The sequence below is a fragment of the Fringilla coelebs genome (genome assembly GCF_963513975.1).
Source record: "Fringilla coelebs genome assembly, chromosome: 10".
Classification (NCBI taxonomy): Eukaryota; Metazoa; Chordata; class Aves; order Passeriformes; family Fringillidae; genus Fringilla; species Fringilla coelebs.
In genome coordinates, this window is record NC_140036.1 from 2,942,933 (window position 1) to 2,968,466 (window position 25,534).

Consider the following 25,534-nt stretch of genomic DNA (forward strand, 5'->3'; position numbering starts at 1 on the left):
AATAGGATAATTACCCACACTTCACACCTACTCAGCTCTTTTCCTTCTGGGGAACACTCAAGACACTGATTTCTAACAGCTTTCTGCTCAGGGCTGTCACCTCTCCAATCAAACAGCACGGCTTTGATATGAAGCAAATGCTCAAGTATTGTCAAATTTACATCTGTTCCATTTCCTTTGTTTTAAGCTATAAAATAAAATCTCTCAAACCCCAGAAATGTCTCAAAAGGGAACAAGGCAGGGTTGAACATCTTTACCACACTCTCAGACAGGACAACTTAGGGCAGCTTAATTCCCCACTGGGGAGCCTTTGCCACTGTGTTCTGTTAGGCATCAGGAAACCTTACTGATCACTCATCCCATTTCAGCATTTTGCTTTGCTTCCATCAATCACCAGATTCCATCAGCTCGAAGAGTTTAAATGCACCACGCTGTTCTCCAGCACAGAATGTTTTCTGGAAGGATGTCACCAAAGACAGCAGGAAAGAAACCACAATAAGCAACACAAGTCAATCTTTATTGAAAACTGAAGTATTAATACATAACAATTCTTGTTACAATAAACGTGCTTTTAAGAATTTAAACTTGAGCTCATCTACTCATTGAATTGCATAAAAAATAAAAAAAGTATGAATTTTCACAATTGAACTGGCTCAGAATGGAATCTCCACTCTTTGTGTTGATGCGATAGTTCAATGCAGGAGTGAGTGATGCCTTAAAACTTATTCTGGAAGACAACATTGACCTAAACTTAAAAAAAAAAGTACCAATACAACTGTTCCTAAGACAGTTTTAAAAAAAGTCATAAAAAGGAAACCTGTGTCTATTTCATAACAAACATGGGGAACTATTACTGGGGCCTCTTGTACTTCCATTGCATGCACTCACTTTTTTAGATCTTAAGACAGGAGGGCAGCCAATAATAGCATTACAATTAAAAAAACCCACTAACAAATCCCTTCTACTTAAAACAAGTCTGTACAGCAGCCAGCTAAAAAAGCTTTCCCAGTTTGCCTGCTAAGTGCCCAAAAGTCACAATCAGTTTAGAAAAGTCATGTTCATTGTCTTGATGTTGAAACTTCAGAGCCCATAAATCGTCCAGATGTGAAAGTCACAAATGGACCCTTACTACGTGTTAAATTCAGATGTTTCAGTGTTATATGCAACCTGCACAAGAAGAGGTTTCTTGTCCCCACTGTTCCTCTTCCCTCTCTGGTGCCTACAGGACACCTTGCCTGCCCTCAGCACCCTGGGCAGAGGCTGCAGAGTGCCCAGAGTCCTCCCAGCAGATGGGAACCAGCCCTGCACAAACTGCCCACCCTGCTGCAGGTGCTCCTGCCCCGAGGCGTTTCACCTCCTCGCGTGAGGGGCTCTGCAGGAAGCCTAGAGCTGACACAACACAGGATTAGAAACTGACACTTCTAATGAGAACGAGGTGAGTGAGCTGAAATGGCCATGTCTTTTACAGCCTTCCCAAAGGCTGGCTCCCAGGGCTGAGGAAGCTGGACTGACAAGAGCTGGGGCAGACAGGGGCTGTGTCCTAAGGAGCACTGCACAAACACAGCCCTGGAGCCACGGAGCAGGCACAGCCACAGTCTCTGTGCCACGCCTCCAGCTCCAGCTGGAGCATCACTATTGCTCACCTTCCTAAGATGGGAGGTTTCACACAAACAGGAGTGTGGTAACACACAGTTACCAGCCCTGGTATGAGTTTGACCCTAGAGTTAGGTGGTGGTGTCAGACTGATGTGCTTACCCATTTGAGCAAAGCCACATGAACAGCGTGGAACACTGCTGAAGCACTGGGGAGTGATTCCAAGTCAATGCTCTTGCCTTGCTAGCCAAGGAGCAGTGAAGGCAGGACCCTCCAGGAGAGCAGCCCATGCTGAGCACCCTGGAGCACAGCTCTGTACCATCAGCTCTCCTGACAACACCCAGACACGGTGGTACTGATGGGTGGTGGTTTGCTTGTTGTTTGGTTAGCTTTATCAGTGGATGGAGCAATACAAGGAAGAACTTCAACGAAAATAAAGGACTTTTTCACCTACAGCTGCATCTAAGCATTTAACTTGCATAGTACACTCAAAATGAAGCTTTCTTGAGCAGCAATCCTGCATGCCTCCTAGAAACTCCAAAGAGGAGAGGGTTACAACAAGCATAAGCAACATCTAGCAGTAGGTTGTCTCTTCTCCTTCCTGGTGTTTAGTAAACCACCACCACACTGACTAGGGCTATGTGGTTTTGGTGCCAATTATTAGCCATTTTTCTTTCGCTGCTGCTACATTTAAAAGACATTTTCATCAGCTGTTACTGACATAGGGAATACCTTGGTTTTTAAAAAATACTTTATCTAGACGCAACACTTGAAATTTGAATTAAAAAAAAATTTCTTGGACTTCTCTTTGTTATTGCTGCAACAGTTATTTTCAGTTCCAGGTTTATAGTAGTACTTTTTTTTTTTTTTAATCATATAAAGCTGCCATAAAAGTTTTCTTTTTTTTAAGAGAAGCTTGATCTGAAATGTCTCTACTGCACTAGCTCTTTTAATTTGCTGAGGAGCTTTAGTGCAAACACATACTGAGTTTTCATTTATAAAGGAATTCTAAATAGGGAATGTTATATAAAAAGCAGGAGAGAATGTTTCGTAAGACCCTCGCTGTGTAAACGCCTATTTAATGATGTACAGTTTCCCCCACTGCAGTTTTATATCCATGCTTTCTACTATTTGCAACAAAATACCATTGAGATAGTTATATATACACATATTCCCCCATCCCCCTGCACTGTGCTTTTGGTTACTTTTCAGAAGAACTCCTGGAGACAAGCTCCAGCCTCCCAGCAGGATCAGAATCGCTCAGGACTGGAAGGTGCAGTACCTTTGGATAAGGTACACTTTCTCCCTCCTGGATGAATCCCATAATGCAACTTAGAAAAAAAAGTGCTCAAGTAAGTGAGACTGCCTAAGTGTTATGGAATACTACATGGAGACCAATTCCAAGATGACATTTAGGAATCTGAAGTTAGAGCGAATATATAAGAAGTTATATTCATTCCTTGCCTATTTCTCTATTGCAGCATTCACAGAAGTTCTCTCCTATGACTTTAGTTCATGGTGATGAGACAGGAGACAGCCAAACTTCCAGCCTGGCCCTCACAGCTCCTCCCCAACACAGCACTGCTCCAGCCCTCAGCTCCTGGTCAGGACGAGCGCCCTGCGTTGGTGCTCACTGTGCTCTGCCACACCTGACTGATCACAGCTGCAAATCTAACACACACATGGAATTGTTACACACACTGAACAAAGCAGTACACATCCAACTAAATTTGTCTTGGATCATTTTCTGCTCCATATAAAAACATATGGAAATCCCTAAGCTGCAGTAAGTGCTCATGAGTAAGGTTGAAAGTACTTATTCCAACAACATAGTTATGTTCAAGGCATTAGAAATAAGGGGGCCATCCACTGACAGTGATTCATGCAAAATAAACCTAAACTTTATTTAAAAAAAAAAAAGGGTACAAAATACAGAGAGTGCTTACTGTAAAAAATAAAGTTACTGAAGGCGCTAACCACCAATGGGGTATGAAGGTACACAAGCCTCTCACCGGGGCAGAGTACTGGGATGGCAGCACTAGATCAGCACTGATGCTACCCCAAATCAGCTGCCAAACCTGTACAGGAGCAGAACACCCCAAAACAAAGCATAACTAAGATACACAACTTCAAAAAACTTAATTCTGAATGGAAGTTAACCTACGAGAACAAGACAGCCTGATATACCTCTGTGTAAATGCTTAAAAGGGAACAACATTTTATATCCATTTACTGCATAATTTATTGCAGGCAGAATGTATATATAAAAAAAAAATTGCATCTTTCTGGAATTGTAAATCAAGCAGGTTTAAGAAGAACCTCAGTTTTAATGTGCAATATTCAAATTTAAAAATTTAAAATCTCTCCCATAACAATTTTGGTATACAAATGGGTTCCAAGGCTAGCCCTTTATCCCCACAGCATTTGCTTTGAGGTACTTTAAAAATTGAAGTTGCAAGAAAGAATATCACAAATGACTCATTGCAATGAAATGCTAATCTGCAGTCGAGTCTTATTTTACGTGCTTCCAAGTGCAATTTAGGAAGTAAAAAAAAAAAAGAAAAATACTAAGAAAACACATCAAAAGGCTGTAACCAACAAATGGTTCCTACTTCAATTACAAATATTTTCATGAAAAAAAAACCAAAACGAAACTGCTATTGAAATCCTCTATATTCTGGCAGCCCTACTACAGAGTATCCATAGTCCATACTGCAAGTAGATAATAAGGAAATTGTGTTAAAATGATTTGTTCCCCTTTAACATACTCATCAGGCACACAAGCTTTCCTCAGAATAACATGCAGCTGAACTCTGTTGCAGAAAGCCCTTGCACCTCTTAAGTTTCTGGAAAGCAAGCTGGATCAACTGCACATATGTTTTCAACTGACTACAACATTCTTTAGGAAAAACAGCATGAATTTGCTCAACTGAGAACTAAAAGGAAGTGTTTTTCTATCAGTCTGTGTGGCAGTCTCACTTTGACACATCTTGCATTATCTGAAAGATAGTACTGGATAGAAATCTCCTCAGGACATGCTATTCATTCTGCAGGTGATACCACCTCCTACTATTCCTAAGAGCCAGTTTTGCCTCAAGGAAGTTTGCCTTATTTACTGGCACACACAGCATTACCTTTGTCATTTAATTCTGATCCTTAAGAGCATCTGTATAACACTGATTCCATACAATGAAAATGAAAAGGTATGAAATAAACTAATGGTGTGCGGGATGTCTACAGCTTGTCTGACTCATTTTCCAGTCACTCCAATTTATTAGCTGAATTTGAAAAGAACACATCACTTAAACAAAAATATGCCCCTTTGAAACTGGCAACTCCATCAACCTGAAACAGGCTGAAGCACTCATCTAATGTATGTTATGGCATTCTAGAAAGAAACTCACTTTCATGATTCTACCTTGTCAGACCCTGCATACATTACAACAGTGCATTAGTGATACAAGTTGTAAAATACTTCTCGGTTCCTTTGGATTTGCATATGATGGTTTTTGCATCAGTCACTGCAGGTAGATTGAGCAAGCTTTGTTTTTGTGTTTTAACATGCATTCAACTAGATATGGATCAGAATAAATTTATACTCCCTTTTTATCATTATAATTAGCTAAAAAATTGCAAGACAGTCCACAAAACAGGATTTGCTTTAAGACTAACTGCTGGAGTTCCAAGATGTAAGATATGCAGCACTGGAAAATCTTCAGTGATCAGGAATTAGTAGTGTTTAGCCAAGTGTTGAAAGCATTCAGAAGGAAAGTCCTGGTTGGAGGCATGAGGGCTTCAGCACCAACTTTTAAACCTCAATTTCTTGATTGCATATCTCCCATCTTTAAACCTACATTAACAAGGGGAAAAGAGTGGGAAATACTCTCAATTAGGTGAAATACCATTTGAGTGTGGCAGAACACACTGACATTGCATGCACCACATACACCAACAAATGCCAAGTGTTAAATAATGTTGCCCTAGCAGTTATCCTGCCATGTTTTGAGGTAAGAGCACTACATGGACTTGCTCTTCATGTCCTGTCCAGTTTTCTGTCAACACCATTGTTTTAAAGGTAGAAGATGGAATATTAAGAAGGTATTTCTTGCCAAATTTAATTACCAGCAGTCATGAGTTTATTAGCAGCATAATTTTCACTTCTTGTACTTGTGTGGTGTGAGACTCCTGGCTGAAATACTTCATGAGAAGCATTTCAGATCTGCAGACAGCTGTGTACCATCACAGCAAAATGAGAAATGGCTGTTGCATTACTAACTCAAAGGGAACGGTCCCCTGCAATCTCAGAACTCTGCACTTCTAACTGCTGAAACAGGAATCTAGAAAAAGTTAACTCTTGTCATAAACTAAATGGACTAAAAGTGAAAATTTCAAGTCATTAATTCAAATGAAGCTGGTTTCAACTTATGCTAAAAATAACCAAACAAACTAGAAATGAGGTGGGTATCACAAAAATATTAGTCCTTGTGTCAGTTTGACACAGATTACACCCCCAAAATCCATCCCACTTTACAGCAGATTTCATAATGAAACTCCTTTTCTTGAAACCCACAATCTAAATTTTGGTTCACACTAAAATTGCTTTTTCCATGCTGACTGCATGAAGTATGAACTGATACTTACCTGAAACAGAGTAAATATATGAAATTATCTCAAAGTTATCTCAAATCATCTCATGGTTTCAGCAGCTTGTGACAAATATTCACCCTCTGAGCAAGGCAAAACACCTTGCCTACGTATTTATCCAATCACAGATAATTTGACTACAAAGTCAAATATATTCAATTCAGGAATCACAGTACTGCTGAATTGAACAATTACCAATGATTCCAAAACACTGCATATATTTAATTCCAGATGTATTTTAATAAGGCCAACTTAAGGCATATTTGACAATCATGCATCATGAAAATGATTCATGACTTCTGAAGACACAGACCACTCAAAAAACCCCAGCAGGATTTTTGAGCATTCCTGCTCAATTAGAACACTGCAGAAACTCCCCCCATTGCAAAATGTTCCCCAAAGAGCCTGAAATGCTGTTTCTAAGAAAGGTTAACTGCTTTCAATGCAACTTACACTGACTGCCAGGATGATCACCACTGTGGGGGCACATAACTATAGGTTGGTGTTCCTGGAGCCCGATACGTGGGCATAGTGACTGGATGAGGGGCTACTGGAGTTGGGGAATGAGTTGTCAACAAAGTACCTGGAAGGAAGAGAACACTTTTTCAGTAAGCAAAAAATTTACTAGAGAGGAAAGAAAAAAAAAAAACAATGAGGGGAGAAAAATTAAAGTAATTTTAAAGACAATTCAACTCACTCATCTTCAAAATTACCAGTATTGTTTTGCATTCCAGTCCCAATCCTCTTCAAACCTTTATGCCAGGGGGCCATTTTAGCCCAGTGGATGTTTAGGCCCGTGCATACAAAGATACTCACTACTCAAAAATAGCTCTAGCAGAAACCCTGCAACATAAGCAACTCTTCCCACAGCAGGCTTTACATGCCATTAAGAATATTTGATGGTAGAGATAACTTGACTGATAAATCAGAATAAATTAGTTCTTGTTTGCATTATTACAGATAGGCTTCTTCCCCACTAATGAAGCTCTGTTAGCTCACTTTGTGACACCTAACTCCTCTAGTTTTGAAGTTTCTCAAATTAAATTATAACTTTGACAGGATAGAAACCAGAATCTCAAAACAAACTTATGGCTCTTGCTTATTAGATTTTTAAATTAGCATCCCTTGAGTGAATGTGGAGTTTCCTTTGTGAGCTAACACCCAGTGAGTAACAAAGCATGACACCCCCTCAGCAAACACGCAGAGATGACACTGAATTATTGATTATCCAGAACACTACCACCAAAAGACTGTGGCAATAGGAAGATGACATCCCCAAACATTTCCCATGACACAGAGGACCTGAAGGTAGTACAAACACACAAAGTGTTGTATCTCAAGACAAGGAAGGTTTGTGATAGGAGGGGTGAGCCCAGAACATTTTCCTCAGCTCTAAGAGGCTGCCTCTTTCAACTGGCACAGAGTAATGCAGTGGGAAGAGGAAGTCACACTCTTGACACTGGTATGAGGAGAAACAAAGGGTGCAAGAATAAGTGATATTCTATACAGACACATGGAAAAACTGCTGTTCCATAATAGTAACTCTGGAAAGAGGATGTGGTACCTCCATCCTTAGAGGTGGTAAGTTCTACTGAACAAGAACAAACCCTGATTTGGCTGGACTCACTCAGAAGTGCACTGGTGAGGGCACACCTCCAGTGCTGTGCCCAGCTCTGGCCCCTCAGTTTGGGAAGGACATTGGGACACTGAGCACATCCAGAGGGGGCAGCGAGGCTGGAGAGGGGCTGGGAACACAAACCCTGAGAGGAACCCCTGAGGGAGCTGGGGGTGCTCAGCCTGGAGAAAAGGAGACTCAGGGGTGCCCTCATCACTCTGCACAGCTCCTGAAAGGTGCCTGTGCTCAGCTGGGGCTGGGCTCTGTCTGCAGCAGCACCAACACAACCAGAGCACACAGCCTCCAGCTGTGCCAAGGGAAATACAGGTTGGATATTAGGAAAGAGTTTTTACTGAAAAGAGTGATAAAGTTCTGGAATATCTGCCCAGGGAGGTGGTGCAGTCACCATCCCTGTGTGTGTTTAACAAAGCCTGGATGTGGCACTGGGTGAGCTGTTGGGGCTGGGTTGGACTCCATGATCTTCCTGAAGGTCTCTTCCAAGCTGGTCATTCTGTGGTTCTGTGAAGACACACAACCTGCACAAGCCCTTCTGAACAGACACTCGTATGACTTTGCCAAGTGTACCTGTGGGTGGCATCACATTTTGTAAAGTAGCTGGGCTGCCCCCCTGGGCTCAAAGGAGAGCTGCACTGAGAAGAAGGCCTGGTGTGAGTGCACCCACCTGCTGACATTGCCATGGTGGTCCCAGCCACCATGCCCATGGTGACCCCGTTCCCTCGGGGCGGCGGGATCGGAGCAGGGTACATGGTTGCTGGCATTCCATTGGGCTGCACGACTGTGGTGTGGTGGATTACGTGGGGTGGTGCTGCATACAAAGGCTGTGTGTAGTAAGTGCCTTGCTGTTGGAGAAAAAAAGTACAAAAAAACCAGTGAAGTAATTACAGTGTATCTGTAGATAAATGATAGCTTCTTTCACAAATGTATCATGAAATAAAAGTATTACTCTAAATGCAACGAATTTACAGAGCATAAGCTGAAACATTTATTGTAACTATTACAATTGTTTCACTTGCAATTTAACATTTTATCCCTTTTTAAGGCATTTAGGTAACATGTGAAGTAGGGACCTTAGTAGTTCAACCATAAGGGCTCACGCATCATTCATTCCCTTCCTTTTGATCCCCTTCTTATATTGATCCATAATAGAACTTCTCATTATTTCACAATATTCAGTTGTTTTTAGTAAACAACTTGTTCAGTTGTTTTTAGTAAAAGAATCCAATGTTTTTGGCAAATCCAAGTACACTAAGCAGACTGAATAAAACTTGTTACATGCTTATTAATCCTCTTCAGCTACTGTTTATGTGCCAAGTGAGTTCCCACTGCACAAAGAAGGCCAACTTTTCCCTAAAATATCATATTAAGTGTCTTAATTCTATCCTTTGTAATAGTTTTCAACAGCTTCCCTAGAACGTGACTTGGTAAATCTGTGAAATTACAACAGAAACTTTGTAACAAAAATTATGACAATTTTTACAAACAAAAAAGCAGGATACTGGTAGTTACAGGATCCAGCAGGTTCTGATTAACTGCTGAATTTAGTGTCTCTTCAAAGAGTGAACACATAACCAGTAAGTGTAACTGTCAGGCAAGAGGGGATGCAAAATTGCACACACACTAAATCATTGTATTAAGAATTCTTACATCAGGCAGCTACAAATTCTCTCAATGCACAAAGAAATGAATGAGAAGAAAAGTGAGGAGTTCCCAGAGATAGGACAGGGAGCACAGAGGTGCCCCCAGAGGCACGGTGTGGCTCTGCCCACGTACCTGTGCATATGGGTTCTGCTGGGGGTAGGCACTTCGGACTGGGTACACAGCAGTCTGGTAGGGGTTGGGTGATGATGAGTAGGGTGGCACTGCCCCACTGGTGGGTGAACAGGACACCTTGTACGGGGTGCCTGGCGTGTAACCTGCAACAAAGGAAACCTGCATTCACACACTCTGAGCACGCTGCAAGCATTTTCTAACTCCCCAACTCCAGGAGATTCATGGGTCTCACAATCTCTGCTGGTCACAGTGACTCTGAGATATGTACAAGTCTCTTTTCCCAGCCTGGCAGCCAAAGGAGGAGTCAGGATTCTTCTGTTCTTGTTCTCAAGGTTGTTTATTATTTCTTATCTCTAGCATTCTTTCTCTGACCCTCTGCAGGTTTGTCTGGCAGGTCAGACAGAGACACACTGCCCACCTCAGAGGCAGTGCTGTATTTATACTAAAAACTATGTGTACAATATTTACCATACTTCCCAATACTATTACCTATGTTAGACAGTGAGCTTCTACTCTAAACCAATCTAAAAGTGCCACCATCAGAGCAGAAGATGGAGGCCAAGAAGAAGAAGGGGAAAGACTGGACATGCCCAGATCCCTCCATCTTGCCTCCTGAGCCCCCATTCTAAAACCCCCCAAAAAATCTATTTTTCACCCTGATAAATTCACTATGGTTCTACTTAAACTTTCGTGGCTTGTAAATCCTCATATAAGGTTGGTAATTTTTTCCATGGGTCAAGAGCAAAGGCACAGGGGTCTTGGGCTTTGTGCCAAGGTCTCCGAGCCCCCTGACAGGATCTTGAGTCCTCCAGGGCAGTCAGAGGAATTTCTTGGGTTCTGACACATGGGAGTATTTCATTGTAGCTGTTGGTTTGAGGGGATCCCCTGGTAGCAGCAGGCAGGAAAGGAGATTCCACACAGCTTCTGAGGGTGCTGATTAGAAGAGTTTACTGGGGGTCCCACCCCTGGGAGCAGCATGGTTTCTGAGGGAGAAGAGGGGAAGGGGAAGGAGGGGGAGAGCCTTGGGGGAAAAGGGCCAAGAGAGAATCTGTGGTCTTCCCCCAGAGCTTAACAGGGAGATTCAAAGTGGGTGCTGAATAAGCCTTGGGCCAATGGGATTACAGATCCATGATACTTCAGGGGAGGATCACAGGCTTGGAATAAACTGTACATTTTCGAGGGGTGAGACAGAGCATACTATTTAAATAAAATGTAACACCACACTTCATTTAGTCCCAATATCCAAGCACAAGGTCTATCATTTGCTTAATACTGGCAAAAGCCTAGAAATAGTATTTGGCTGTGTCAACTAAGCATGAAAAGGTAACTGTATACTTGCAAAATTTATTTTTCAAGTCTATGGGTATGGGGCAAAAAAGCAAAAAAGTGCATTTTCACAGTAACACATTAAAGACCAGGATCTGGCATATTAGGGAGCACCCCTACAGAGGGGGACTTGGCACATGTGTCAGTCAATTCTCCACACACCCCAAATCATTCTGGCTAAACACAGTAGCAGTCACCTAACCTGCTGTAGGAGATGATATAGCACAAGAGTAAGAATTTCAAAAGCCAAAATAATCTAAAAGCCTCCAGATGGATTTTCAGAGAACAGAGACAAAATCTGCAACCTTTACTTCAACTTACCTTTATTTCTATTTGTTTTCTGGCATTTTCTGAGCTGGCTAAAATAAACATGAAATGCTGTACCTTTAAAACACAAATACTGCAAAGTTCAGTTGCAACTGCAAATTCAACTTGGAAGGCACTAAGATCCTTAAATCTTCTTTCTGAGTATTATACATGTAGACATATCCTTAAACATCACTTAAGAATTGTTTTTATACTACAGTAAGACTTCAGATGCCATCAGAATGTGGTTGGCATTCCTATTACAAGGCCCCCAAAATCAGCCTGCCTTTGTAAACGTTTGGAACTGTGGAATTTTTAGAGGGATAACTGGCAACTGCAGGTTCATACCCTGACCAAAGACAGCTTTTCCTTAATTTCTCCAGCTCTCATCAGACAAGGTGTTAGGGTCAGAACAAGGGCTTGAAGAGGCAGGGAGGAAATTGTAATATACTTATATATATATCTATCTATAATATATATATAATGTTTCTGCATGCTACATTCCCAAGATTATTCCATGGCCAGAGTGGGAATATGAACACCTCAGCAGCAGCACCCAACAGCTTTGACCTTCAGGGTAGCACACAACAGGCAGGACCTAGTCAAGGCCTGTGCTGCTGTGAAAAGATCTTGGATCTCCTGCAGATCTACCACACTGGGAGACACAACATCCACAGGTACAATTTGTAATTAGTTGGAATTGAATAAACTAATACCAGGGCAGTGCAAGAAAGTACTGACACTTGGTAATTATAGAAAAAATAAGACTATCAGAGTAGAGATTGTCTGGAATGAGCTGACTTCAATACAGAGAACAGATCTGAAGTTGTACAGCAGAGAGAATTTGTGGCATTTGTGCTGTCAAAAACCAGTCTGTGCAAACAGCATGATGACACATGACCTTCATTCTTCTTGAAGAAGTCTGGGCTCCTCTGCAATTTCATGACACCCTTCAAACTAAAAGTTGCTTAGCTAACAAAGAAATAGGTTGACTGTTTCTTTTTAATAGAATTTTTACCTTTAAAAAAGCTGTAGCACAGCACTTACTCTGAACTCCTGCTTTTAGAGATCCTAAGTATTTCACAGATCCAGCATGCTGAGGAAGTAACTTCTATTAGTATGGAGGGCTATTTGTGGTGAAAACCCCAGCTACAAAATGCTGAACATGAAGAATCACTGCAACCATGTCCTCAGTGAAGCCCACTTTCATTCTAAAAACCCACTGATGCAGCTGCACAGGCAATTTCTCTTTCATTCTTACAAAGTGGTAAATTTGCACAAGAGGTATTCTGCCATTGCATTCATTTTTTCTTCTCCATAATATGGAACAAAGACCTTAACAGTAAATGACAGGAGATTTAAGACAGTTACCTGTAAAAAAGCACCCTTTTGTAACAGCAGTGGCACAGCACATTCAAATACTGCTGTGTAGCATGAATTTACAAAAGCTTTGATTCTACAAACAAGCTGTTACATCAGAAAGGTTAAAAAAAGATATAAAAACATCCCAGCTGTTAGGACAAAGTACTCCAAGTTGTTATCTGCCTGAATTAGAGGTCTGTACATTTTGAACTTTTGTTCACAGCTTGAAGAGCAGCTAAAAATGAAAGCTATTCTTAGTTCTGAAATAAAATTGCACTTCCTATTCAACAGCAATAAAGACTAACAGTAGAAGTTTTTAAGAAATTAATGATATTCAATGACAGTATATGATTTTTATGCATCTCTATTTCTTTTTCTTAGAAGTGAAAAGGATATTTCTTTGCCTTTGGTATATAGCATGAGATATATTCCAAGATTAAACAATGCAAACTAATATTACAACACGACTAAGTCTAACAGGTCCAGACTCTTTGCCAAAATTCCCATGATTTGTTAAATTGATTCCATGCAGCTTCTCCTCAGCTTCCTGCAGCAGGATTTGCAAACTGCAACCTGTACTAAGACTGGAGCTACCTTCAGTTCCCTGCTCCTAGGAGCAAAGCCTACAGCTCCTGCTCAGCACAGCTGCAGGATATATGCAGGGCAGCTCAGAAGTCAGTGAAACTGAAGAGCCTGACAGAAATAAAGCCAATGATAAAAACCCACATGGGGCTCTGGCACCTGAGTTAAGGGATCCCCCCTGATGGGAACTGCTCTCCCTTGAACATGGCTCTCAGGGTAAGTTCTGGAGCAATCCAGTGCAGATGCAAGCTGGCATCCCCTGATATGATACTGGCACAGTGGCAATACCCAGCCATGGGACTGTTTTTTTTTTTTAGTTTCTGGAATCTCTAACATTAATCTGTCTCCTGACTTTAAATTCAAGGCCAAAAACAAGACAAAGTGTGAGTCTGCACTCACTCTGCCTCTAAGCAGCAAACTGAACAGTGACAGAGGTTGTACCAACCAGAATCCCACACAATTCCAAGGAAAGCTACACACTTTTAACAGGTTCTGCAGGCAAACATTTTAGATGAGTCTTTTGTCTCAGTAATTGCTGCCACACCCTGAAGAGTCTCCTGGTAGTTAATGAAGGCCATCCATGACAAACACTGAACTTCAATACCAAGCCAGCTCCCACAGCATAAGCTTCCCAATTTCAAGCAGTATCCTTTCCTACTGCCAGAAATTACACAAGGGCATTCAGGGACAAACTTGGTTATGTGCCACATGTAGCTCTGCAAAACTGGCACGATACATGGAAGTGGAAGGGTTCTGAGGATGCCCAGCTCTGCATTACCAAAGCAATGTAAGGAATTCCTTCCTGTACAAAATAACCACAGGGAGAATACTGTTGTATCAGCATGTTCCTGCTTTAAGTGGAAATTAAACACTACCAGCTTCTGTTTTGTTTTGAGGATTAGCACATTAAAATCGTGTTCTACTAATGAAAGCAGAACTACACAAAAATAACTTTGGTGAGTGCCTTCTTTTTCATGTCTGTTTTCCCACTGCCCTTTTCCTAGGCTCATCCCATTCCCTTCCTTAAATGACACACATGAAAGTGCAGTAACCTGAATCCTTGCCCTGCATCCACAATGGTGAATCAGCTTTACCCAGCAACCAGGCTTTTCAGACCATCAGCTTGTTCAAGACAATCCTAAAGGCAGAGAGAAGCCAGCAAACTGAATTTGGAAAGATACAATTTAAGAAAGGGATAAAATAGAAAAATTTTGAGGATAACAGACAGAAGAAAAAAACAGGAATCTGGAAATGACCAGAAGGATGCAAAACAAGCAGAGCCATGAAGGAAGCAGCGAAGAGAAATGCAATGCAAACCTCAAGGATCATCTGGAAATATAGAAAAAAAAGCTAAAACCTCAGCTGTTCCCTTCTTGAAAGGTGCATGCAGTGCGACTTAACATTATATTATTTTTAATTTATCAGATGATTCCTTATGAGTCATGTTCAAGGCAATATAAAACTTATTCCGCAGTACAAGCGCTCTTCTGAGCTCCTACAGCTTTTCCTCATTCTTGCTTCTACCCACTTGCAAAGGTGAGGTCCCTGCTGTGAGCCCCCAGTTGCACATACCTGTCTGGAAGGTAGGGTTTGCTCCAGGATACATGTTGGGGGAATAGGCAGGAGCAGCCGCTGCATAGCCCATTGGGAAGCCAGCTAGGAGAAAGAACACACCACAGTTACCTTCTAGAATGACTTTACTTTCAAAGCTCTCATTGCACATGCTTTAACTGAGGCAAGCAAACAGCCTTCAACCACATCTCCTCAAATAAAACACTGCAATCCTCCTCTGCCAAGCCCCCTGGAGATGAATGCTAAGAGAAGAGCTATGGTTTCACAAGTCCATTCTCTCTTACATCCCTCTTCAGCCATCTCCACTGGCCAAGTAACTCAAGTTAGTTGCAAAACCAAGTTTTGTGTACCTGTCCTGCACTCCTCCCCCTGGTGTGACATACAAATAATGCTTTAAGATTTTAGCTTTTGTGTTTTTCAATTATTTGTAATCCTGCAGTTCTTTACTTTCTAACTCTAAGCTCCATATAGAGTATTAGCTACTGTTTTCCCATTTTGGGCAGACACAACAATTCCTCTCCAGGCCTGGTAGTCAAGGACACCTCACTGCCTCAGGCCCCAGAGATAGAAACAAAAGTGAGGCTGGGGGGAGCAAACTGGGGGTACATGACTTCATTACCTGAAGCTGGAATTGGAAGATGAACCCCCAATATGCAAATGGACCAAACTTATAAAAGTGTGAAAACCTGTGAGCCATGGTCCATTTTTGGGTGTAGCCCCTGGGGGGCTTCATCTGCCTGAAACGCACCTGAAGGCCCTTCAAGAAACAGAATTGCTTTTTATTCCCTTAACAGTCTTGCCTCTGTTTTTAGGTAGCCCCCAAAAAGGAGCATGAAGGGGCCCCCAAAAGCACATACAGTACTTATTTGAATGGACTTTTTCACAGAAATAAATCCCTAGAAGTTAGAGTGACTCTGACTCTCCTGATCAGAGGTACCTCAAGTAGAAAGTACAAAGCAGTACAAAGCCCAAATTGCTTGCTTGCTGAATCTGACACATATTTGCTACTACACCGGGTATTAAACAAGCTCCCCAGTTTCAGACACACACTGTGACAGCAGTAACAAGTGATTCACAGAGGAACTGGCACAATGACAGTGAAACACTTCTGCACCAGAGAACACTGTGATATACTCCTGTGTAAGGCACAACACAGCATTAGCAAATGCTTGTTACCTGAAAGACACAAAGCTTGTTCAGATTAAATGAAATCTCTGAATTAATCAGAGCTATTAGTTTTCCCAAGAACCTATTTACATTATTCAAATCTGCAAAGCCAAATAATATCCGTATTCAGAAAGATGGAGTTCCTACCACATTCTGCTCTCTACCTATAAAGATTTCAGCTCCTTCAGATAAAAGGCAATTAATATTTGCACACCCACTGTCAGACTCAGAGCTTAGTCTTAAACTGCTGTTCAGATTTGAAGGGTTTTTATTTCACTATGAATCCCAGTATCTCCAGCAATTACTCCCAACAATAAGAATGACTTAGCTCAGGACTATATAAGCTAACCCAGTTTTGTAAAGCACTCTGTAAACATATCAAGTGACATACACTTGGCACTACTTAGGTGGTCAGCATGGAGAAGACTAAGAAAAGCCTTAGCCTTGAAAATCAAAGTTAAAAATAACATCTCCAAGTCGTAACAACTTTTCAGAGTGTAAATAGCTCTTCAGTTTTCAAACTCACAAGCTGCTGGTGGAAAGCTTTAGTACAGCTTAACCTTACTCAAACACACTACACATCTGCAACAGTGTGTGTGGGAAACATTTTCAGCCCTTTCTTTCTTTGTTCACAGATTTAGCTGCACTGAGGAGCACTGAGCTACACAAGAAACAGGTCATTTGTGGGAAATATAACTACAACAAGCAGCAGTTTTAGCTTCTACAAGGAACTTCCATCCATGTGAGAACACTTGAATATTGATTTCTTGCTGCTGTAAAACTATCCAACAGCCTAAAATAGGTGTAGTATAATATAAACAGTTATTAAATATGCAGCAGCTTTAGAAACACATTGCCTTTCAGTAATGCATTCCACCTACTGCTGTGTTCTTCACTTCTATCACCATGCAACCCATGTAAATGCAATGATTTGGAGTGGAGAATCTGCAGCTTTTAAATTAGGAGAAGCAGAGAAGAGGGACTTAGTCATGCAACATTTAAAAAAAAATCTTAAAATGCAAGTCTACTTTTCATTCTAAAGAATGTGCTTTGTATTTATTTTGTATTTATCCCACAATCTTAAAGCCTGGACCAGGCTCTCAGCAAACTATCTAATGGTGTAACACATCATTGACTAAGCTGAATTTAGGGGTCAAAATTTCATGAACTGACCAACCAACTGCTGCAAGGGAAAATTCTAAGTAACCACCTTGTAGCATGACATTTAAGGCACTTCTGCAACAATTCTATTTCAATTCCATATATTTTAGTTATACAAACTGCCAAAGAAAGTACTTACATAATTAAATATACAGTCTAGTATATATAATAGTAGAATAAAAGACAGAGATTGCAATGTTGTTTAAACTGCTATTTATGAGTCTATACTAGTATTTGTCCTAAATAAATTAAGGTACAACTTAGTTTAGTATAGACAAAAGCCTCAGTGCAATATGTAGATGTTTGTAAGTACAAATCTAAACCTGGCTAATATAAATCTGAGTTTAGAAAATGAATAGAGCTAAAGATATGAAGTTATATTCAAATAATCCATAATAATCTTTATCTAAAGCAAAAGAAAGGCAGGAAAAAGCAATCCATTATAAATACAGAAATAATTGTCCCATACATTATATTAATTAGTAAGCCTCTGCTGCTTGCCTTAATATAAGCTTTATAACTAAGACAGTTACAGAGAGTAAAACCATCCTGCAACACTTATGGTTACATAGTGCCAATTTTACAATTTATTACTGCACCATTCCAGTCACTCAACAGACCTAAAAATATTTAAACAAATTTTGTGTTTCCCTTATAAATACTGTAGAAATCAAGGAAGGTACACTAGTTTGAGGAACATGAAAAGCAAAAAACAAAATTAAAATGCTTTTGAGACAATCAAGCCAATAAACAGAATTCATTCATGCACCACTGTTTAGAAGGAGGAACAGAGAAAAGTAGAACAGGAAAACGAATTTTAGTGCATTACCCAAGGTGAAAAACAGATTTAAGAATGGTAAATACCAGTAGAAAAATATAGTACAGCTACCAAGAATATAAACAGTAGCAGCACAGAATAATTTCTGCCTCCTAACACAGACACCAACTCACAAAACTGCCTCCCAGTAAAAGCTAAAGAAGTTTGACTTCTTATGAAATACAAAGCTGAGCAGAAAAGACCCTGCAGCCTCTCCCAGGATGGAAACTCCCTTCTGTCAGAGATAACAGGAAAAAAAAGACAGCATCAAGACATGCTGCTTGAAATGTCTCCCAGAGGCATATAGGCTTCTCTTCAGCCTTCCTGGAAAGTTCTGTCCAAATCTAATTTTGCCTCATCCAACTTTTAGACTATAGAGACACCAGAAATGAAGCCTCCTTGCACATACATTAGGAGATGGGGGGAAAAAACCTTATGAAAAACTGTAAGCCAATGAAAAGCAGATAAAACAAGAAATTATATGTATTTCCGTTTCAAAACATTTCTGGCCATTTTCTTGGTGCCACCTTTGATGCCATGCTTTGGGCAGTGAGAGAACAGACAGCATGAACAGGAATTAGAGGATAGAAAGGTTAACAGTGCCAGTCAACTGGCAGCAGAAATAGATTGCCTCCTCTTCTTGCAGGGCGTAATTATTAGAACTCCTAAAATAAGCTGCATTGGAAGAGATACTGAAGTTAGAAATATAACAGAAGAAATAACATCACTCTTGAAATGTCACTTTTTAAATTTAAAAGCAGCCTCATCCCAATCCCAAACCAGATTTACATGAAGGCATTCATAAGTGACTGTTTCTTCTTGACCATGAGCACAGAACAGTGTAACTGGAACTCATCAGAAAACAGAGCTGCTTACCTGGATAACCAATTCCTTTGGCATTTGCATAGGGAACCCCAGAAGATCCAGGGCTATACACAGGATTCATGATTTCAGTGACTGGATCAGGAAATAAAGAAAAAGAAAACCAGTATTTACTTAAGTATAGGGAAAGCTTGAAATTGCAACAATTAATGTGAAACTGGAAACAAGGAAACGTATTGGAAGAAAATGTAACAAATGAAAAAGCAGCAATCCCACCACTTCCCAACATTAAAACTGTAGCTACAGGCAGGAAAGAATCACTGCAGGAAGAAGTTTCAAAGCATCCCGACCCTCAATCAGCCAGAGAATGTCTCAGGAATGAAACATTCCCTGTTGTGGAGCACGCTTTCAAAATATTTCCATAGCCCAGAGCTCCCCCGTGGTGTGCAGATCCAAACCCACTGCAGGGGTTCTCCTGTGCTGGACTCCTCTCCTCCTGCCACCTGCCAATCACTCAGCACCTCCCCACCATTTATCAATCACTCAGCTCCTCTCTACCATTCATCAATCATTCAGCATCTCTCTGCCATCTACCACCCCTGCTTTCTTCCCAGTTCTTTCCTGAAGCCTCCAGCCAAGGGATGCAAATAAATACTCATGGCCTATTCTTACTGGCACTTGGAGCCTTGGAATTCCAGTCCTTTGCCAGCACTGAACTACCAAACACCCAACTGCTACAGAAGCAAGTGGCAAAAGGCTCTGTGCATTTAGAGACCAGCCCACATCTGTCTTTGTTTACTTCCTGCCAAGTCCTTCAGAGCCTATGACAAGCCAACAGTCGTGTCCACTCATTTCTGAATGATGCACTCACACAAAAACCAGGCTCCTACAGCCAGCATCACCCACAGGAAGAAACCCAAATCCTGCTTTAAAAAGAACCTTGTATGCAAACACAAAGGAAAATAAAACTGCATTGAAGATGCTTCTACAGGTGTCTCATACAGGAATACTATTTGCAACCACTACTCCTGTAATTTAGAAAAATTTCTTCATATTTAAAGCTCAGTATCTTCAATCATCTGATTTTCTGCACATATAGGTAGATAGATATACACAGATCTCCCACATCACAGGGGAGGTTTACACTGATATTTGAAAAAGGTTCTTCCCCCACAGGGTGGCTGGGCACTGAACAGGCTCCCCAGGGCAGTGCTCACAGCACCAGGCCTGACACAGCTCAAGGAATCTTTGGACAATGCTCTCAGGACATGGTGGAATTCTTGGGGTGCTGTGCAGAGCCAGGGGCTGGACTGATTGTCCCTGTGTGTCCCTTCCAACTCACGACATTCTATGATTCTTCCTGCAAGCACCCAAGACAGAAAGGCACTCTATGAAACCACTTTCTTATTAACTGCTAATAGCTGACACCTGAACATCCTCTTCTACATCTCCAGATGCTGTCTTGCTTAAACCAACTGGGTGTTAAGCAGTTAAACACAGTTTAAGGAAATTTTGTAAATAAAATTTATGAAACAAGGAAGTTTAATTACACATGCACTACCTTAGTTACAGGATATGTTATGGCAGGAATCCAAGTGGAGTTTATCAGTATAGCTGCCCTGATAAACCTAGGGTAAGTAACTCTATAAAGCATAAATAGTTTGCTTTTTAAAGGAACACTAAAACCAGCTCTGTGCCAAGAGAATTAGCAGCACCTGGTACACAACCGATATAAAACTGCCATTTGTGCAAAATTAGGAATCAGTAAGTGCTGTCAGAAAGTTTATAACCAGGTTTCACAAACGCTCCAAGTCAATATAAGATAATTACAAGATTCATCAGTTTCTTGGGCTTCCTCCTCTCACTTTCCAACAACACTAACTGACACAGAATTGCCTTTTTCATTCAGATTTATACGTAATTACACATCAAGAAAACAGAATCCACTGAGTTACAAAGCAAACAAGCTGCATTTACATCACTTAGTTCCCCAGAGCAGCATGTTTTAACCACCTGACCCACACCTAGAGCCATTTGAAGCAAATCTCTTTGAAAATGTTCTACAGCAAGCTATACTTCAAGAATAAAAAAAGTGCTTATACTGTTATATATAGTGCTTTAAGTGCTGTATTCCACTGAAGCCCTGTGGAGTTTTAGCAGCATTAACTCTGTATCACAATCAACAGGTGTATTTTGCTGGACTAGCATTTTTTCTTTTAGCAAGGCTGCTCTTTTCTCCCATATTTTCTTCAATGTATCCTTCTCCCTCAAGTACAACTCTCACTGACTTGAAAACTTTAAATTTGTTCCCTTTATATCTCTCTGCACTTTCTCCTCATGTGCATTTCTGCTCCTCTTTCAATGTTGATTTTGTCTCTAAATTTACAAAATCCTTAGGGGCTCAAGCTTCACTTTGGTTTCAGCATTTCCCAGTTATGGGGTTAAAGTCTTAAGGAGATGGATAAACCTTTCCACTGAAATAACACAGCGCTGTCCCACACCCTCATATCCCACAAATGTGCAGCTCCTCCTTGCAGTCCCTACAGCAATTAGGAGAAAAGACTCTGGAACCCTCTCACCATTCTGAATGGCAGTGAACAAAAAGAACTCTCAGGTGGAAAAACAGCAAGGGCCTCCTGTGAATATTTAGGCAAAATACACACACACACACAAAAATCACAACTATTAGAAATATCAGTAGACAAGGACTGCAGAACAACACATGGACATACACTATGCGAGATGGCTTAAAGAGAAGCCACACAAATATGAAGAGGAGGAGGAAATGGATAGAAAGTGTCAGACAACACAGACCTGATCTCAAAGGAAGTACAGATTGACAGAGAGGAACTCCACTTAAGCAAAGGGAAAGAAACCCCTATAACACTGGTAGCCTCAAGCTGTTCACTTCCACTACAAATGAATCCATGCTTCCAACTTCAAACACAAATTAATTCAACTTTGGTGGGACAGGGATGTACTTTCACCACTGGCAGACAAGTCAGAGCCACCAGCCTACACAAAGTGCTCACAGTCTGTAATGCAGACAAAATGTCAGACCACTTCTAATTAAAAATAATTATTTTCAGGTCTTCTCTGAAGGACCTAACATGTGTAAGTATAATTATGTAGTATTACCCAGTGGTTGCAATCATCCCACTCTTACCATAATTTTACTTGGAAGGGCATCTGTTACACTGAGATGTGGAACCTTGCAGTCCACTTCCCTGGAATGCTCCAAGTCCACATCAAACACTAGGGAGGATTGGTATAAAGGGAACCCAAAGAATTCGTGTCTTTCAACTGCTTTGCTGGCATTCCCTCCAAAGCATTCTCATGTTAATGAATATGCAAATAAGTGTCTACAGTGCATCATCTGTATATAAATTGCACAGAGCTAACTGTATATGAATTACTCTTTCAGCTGAAATGAAGGCAATCATACTTATTAAAGATGCTCTGATTAAAGAGTGCACAAGGATGCTGGGAAGTGCAAACCTTCACCTTTCACTCTTGCTAAAGCCAGGCAATCAAACTCAATTTTCATCAGGCCTGTTAGATCTCATCTTGGTGCAGATACCAGGACAACCATCCTCCTCTCAAAACCAGGTTTTGGGAAGCTGAGCACAAAGGCCAACCACTGCTAATGCTGAAGCTCTAGCATTCCCAGTTGGATCTGTTTTGCACACAGCTTTTCCTGCTAGACCCAGGACAAGCCTGCTTTTAGGAAACTCTGCTTTTAAAAATAATTTCACAGAGATGAATATAGGAACCTACAGATCAATGCAAACACTGTGAGACAAACTGGACATTCCTTTGCAACACATGCATTTTCTTACTCCCGATTTTCACAGTACCAGAATAAGATCTACCAAATGCCATTTAATGTTCTTTTGATGACAATTCCACCACAAGAGCCGGGGAGGAATCTCCAAATACCTTGGCTAAAAGCACACTCCTGTGGCCCAGTAATGCTTTCCTTCTAGGATCTCAAGCAGACTCACACGCACCAAGTCACTGCAGTGTTTAACATCGATCCATTCTGGAACACTTTCAGAATTCCATTTGCCATGAAATTGTACAAATGACCCAATTTGCACTTGCTAAGTTACTTACCATCTTAATAACACACTACATTTTACCCGTTTGACTTGCAGTCAAAGCATAATACAAGTGAAATACATAAGTGCCTGGTAATGTAAAAGAAGTAATTTCCACTGCTAAGTAACAAAGAAAATAGTTCATGACACTTCAGCTCTTCAAATAACTGACAATTAAAGTCTCAGTTACACTATGTTCTGTTAAACTTTCAGTCACCAAACAGGCCATCTGATGCAAAACCAAGGCCAAATAACAGGTACTTTTCTCAGAATTGGTTAAAAAAGGGAGCTTATGTTATAAAGACCAAGACAAGGCACCCCATGCTGTACTGGTACTGGTAGGTAGCACTTAATTCCATCCATTCATCCAAAGACCTCAAAAAAGTCACTGAATTTTCCCAGGAAGGAGGAGAAGCCTGTTCAGAGGAGAGCAGAAGTTCATGGTAGCCCAGGAGTGCAGGCAGCTGGAATCAGTGCTCACAGAGCTGCCATGCAGCAGACAAGCAATCCCTGCACTGGGACCCTTCACCAGGCTGGAGCAGATAAGCTGGCTGCCAGGATTCTGGATAAAGGACTGCTAGTTTCCATCTACCAGCTTGAGAGAACCGAGACACACCCCCAGATGGCCAAGACCAGTTCCAGTGCAGGGAAGGGAGCAGGACTGGACAGTGACAGCACAGACTGAGGTTGCAGAAACACAGCCTAGGAAAGGACAGTTAACAACTTTGCTCAAAGCTCACACATAACGTAAAATACAAAGCTGGAACTCTCATTCCCATGCAAGTCTTCCTCCCCTGCTTGAGTTACAAGATGCTGTTTCAGAGAAAGAATAAGACACCTCCAAGCATTCTGTTTTGTGTGCATGCCTTCTTTTTTCCTAAGGCTAAACCAGGAATGGAGCAGTTTAGGCTTTTTAATCCTTTCTAGTGAATACAACTCTCACCTGCAAGCCTGATCCACCAAGGGTTTGTTAGGGGTTTTTCCCTACGTAAGATACACCTACACTAACACCAACACTACTTGTGCTCAGTGTCAGTAAGGATGGAAACAACACGATCAGATGTGAAAGACTCAACAGTTTCATATGTCATTCACACAAAGAAAACCTACACAAAAAACATAACACCAAGATCCTGCTTGTGATCCAACTTCATTTGTATGTTGTGGCACTGCTCTAGTCTTCAAAACATCCCAGAACATGACCAAAACCATATTTTCTTCAAAAAACCTTTCTAACTTATGGAGACATTAAACAAACTGCACAGTATTTCTCAAAGTCTATAATTTCTGTTGTTGCTATGGCACAAGGGGATAGAAGTTGCCAGCTCCAATCCCTGCATCTCCTGTATAACTTTGAATTCGTGGGTATTCTCATCTCAAACAGGGCCTCAAATCACCAAGCCCTTACTGTAAGAATCATAGAAGCCTGTCTATTGCCAAATTTAGGGGAAGTTCATCAACTATGAGAAACAGAGGAAAAAAAATCAAATTGGAAGAGTACAGCTTCACTACATAAAGGAATTGTATTTAGAAGTTGTATTTAGCCCCAGAGCTCTGATTCTTCCTAAAATCCTACAAAAGCATTTTTTCATTACATTAATTTTCAATTTATTCCCTACTACTTTCTGAAATAACACGAAACTGTCACAAACGGCAGGGAATGCAGAATTTCCAAAAGCCTCCCGAGCTCTCCTCCGTTCCAACCTCAGAGTTAAAACTGTGTAATTACCGCCCCAAACGCGCAGGAAAGGCTGCGTTCTACCAGCCCGCAACTTTTATGACACTGACAATTACACATCTTGCAGCAAAATCGCATCGGAGCAGACAGAAAGTCTGCTCGCAGGAGGGAACACGCACACGGAGATTCGGCGTTCAGGAACAAATCAAGTTTCAGAGAGATGAATGCAAAAACCCACGGACCAATGCAAACACCGTGAGACAAACTGCGCATTCCTTTGCAACGCGTGCATTTTCTTCCTCCTGATTTTCACAGTTGTGCAGAAACGCTATTAGAATAAGACCTCCCGAACGCCCTGAGAGCTGGCTGGCTGCCCTCATCGGATCCCTGACTTTTTACCTTTCTCGCAGCACCGATTTCACCATTTGGCCGCTGCTCCGAAGGCTCCGAACGATGCAGAAAAGCACGGCAAGCCCCGTTTGTACCTCCCCCCTTTCCGCCGCACCAGAGACCGCCGAGGGCCGAGCCGGGATCGCTGCCGGCAGCTCCCAAAGCTGCGGGCACACACGGCCCCCGCACCGCTCCCGCACGCAGCCGCAGCCTCGGAGCCCTCATGACGACGCGCTCCATTTCCACCCAGTTCGCACCCGGACGATGCCGCGCCGCCGCCAGCGCCCGGCCCCGCCGTGCCCCGAGCGCGGGGGCCGGCCCGGGGAGGCCGCGGGCCCTGCGCAGGTACCTGTTACGGCCGGAGCCGGCTCCCCTCCGCCGGGCGGGACGCGGCCGTGCCGGGATGGCGCGGCGGGCCCGGCGTGGCTCCCCGCGTCCCCCCCGGCCCCGGGCCCGCACTCACCGTGAGCGGCGGCGCTGCGTGCGGGCGGCGCGGCGGGCGCTGGCTGAGCCGTGCGTGCGGGTGCCCGCGCCTGCGTGCGTGAGAGCGTGCGCGGCCCCGCGGGCACGGCGCGGCACGGGACGGGAGGGGGCGGCCGCTCCGCGCC

The 25,534-nt window shown here is 42.0% G+C and overlaps 1 protein-coding gene across 1 annotated transcript; it reads right to left on the minus strand.

Moving 5' to 3' along the window:
* Nucleotides 1-504: 504 nt before the first annotated feature.
* On the minus strand, nt 505-25,534 carry FAM168B (family with sequence similarity 168 member B). The gene is made up of 7 exons (XM_084212645.1): nt 25,390-25,534; nt 18,813-18,893; nt 14,792-14,875; nt 9,644-9,786; nt 8,535-8,712; nt 6,691-6,820; nt 505-5,443 (listed from the first exon to the last, which is right to left on the minus strand). Exons 2-6 carry the CDS (start codon nt 18,880-18,882, stop codon nt 6,708-6,710), a joined length of 588 nt encoding a protein of 195 aa, XP_084068771.1. The 5' UTR covers nt 18,883-18,893; nt 25,390-25,534; the 3' UTR covers nt 505-5,443; nt 6,691-6,707.

Coding starts and splice junctions, on each gene's coding strand:
- FAM168B (XM_084212645.1), bottom strand. CDS start 18,882: ATGAATCCTGTGTATAGCCCTGGATCTTCTGGGGTTCCCTATGCAAAT. Junction 9,787..14,791: donor AAACCCTACCTTCCAGACAG/GTATGTGCAACT, acceptor CCTTTGTTGCAG/GTTACACGCCAGGCACCCCG. Junction 6,821..8,534: donor CACCATGGCAATGTCAGCAG/GTGGGTGCACTC, acceptor TCTTCCTTCCAG/GTACTTTGTTGACAACTCAT.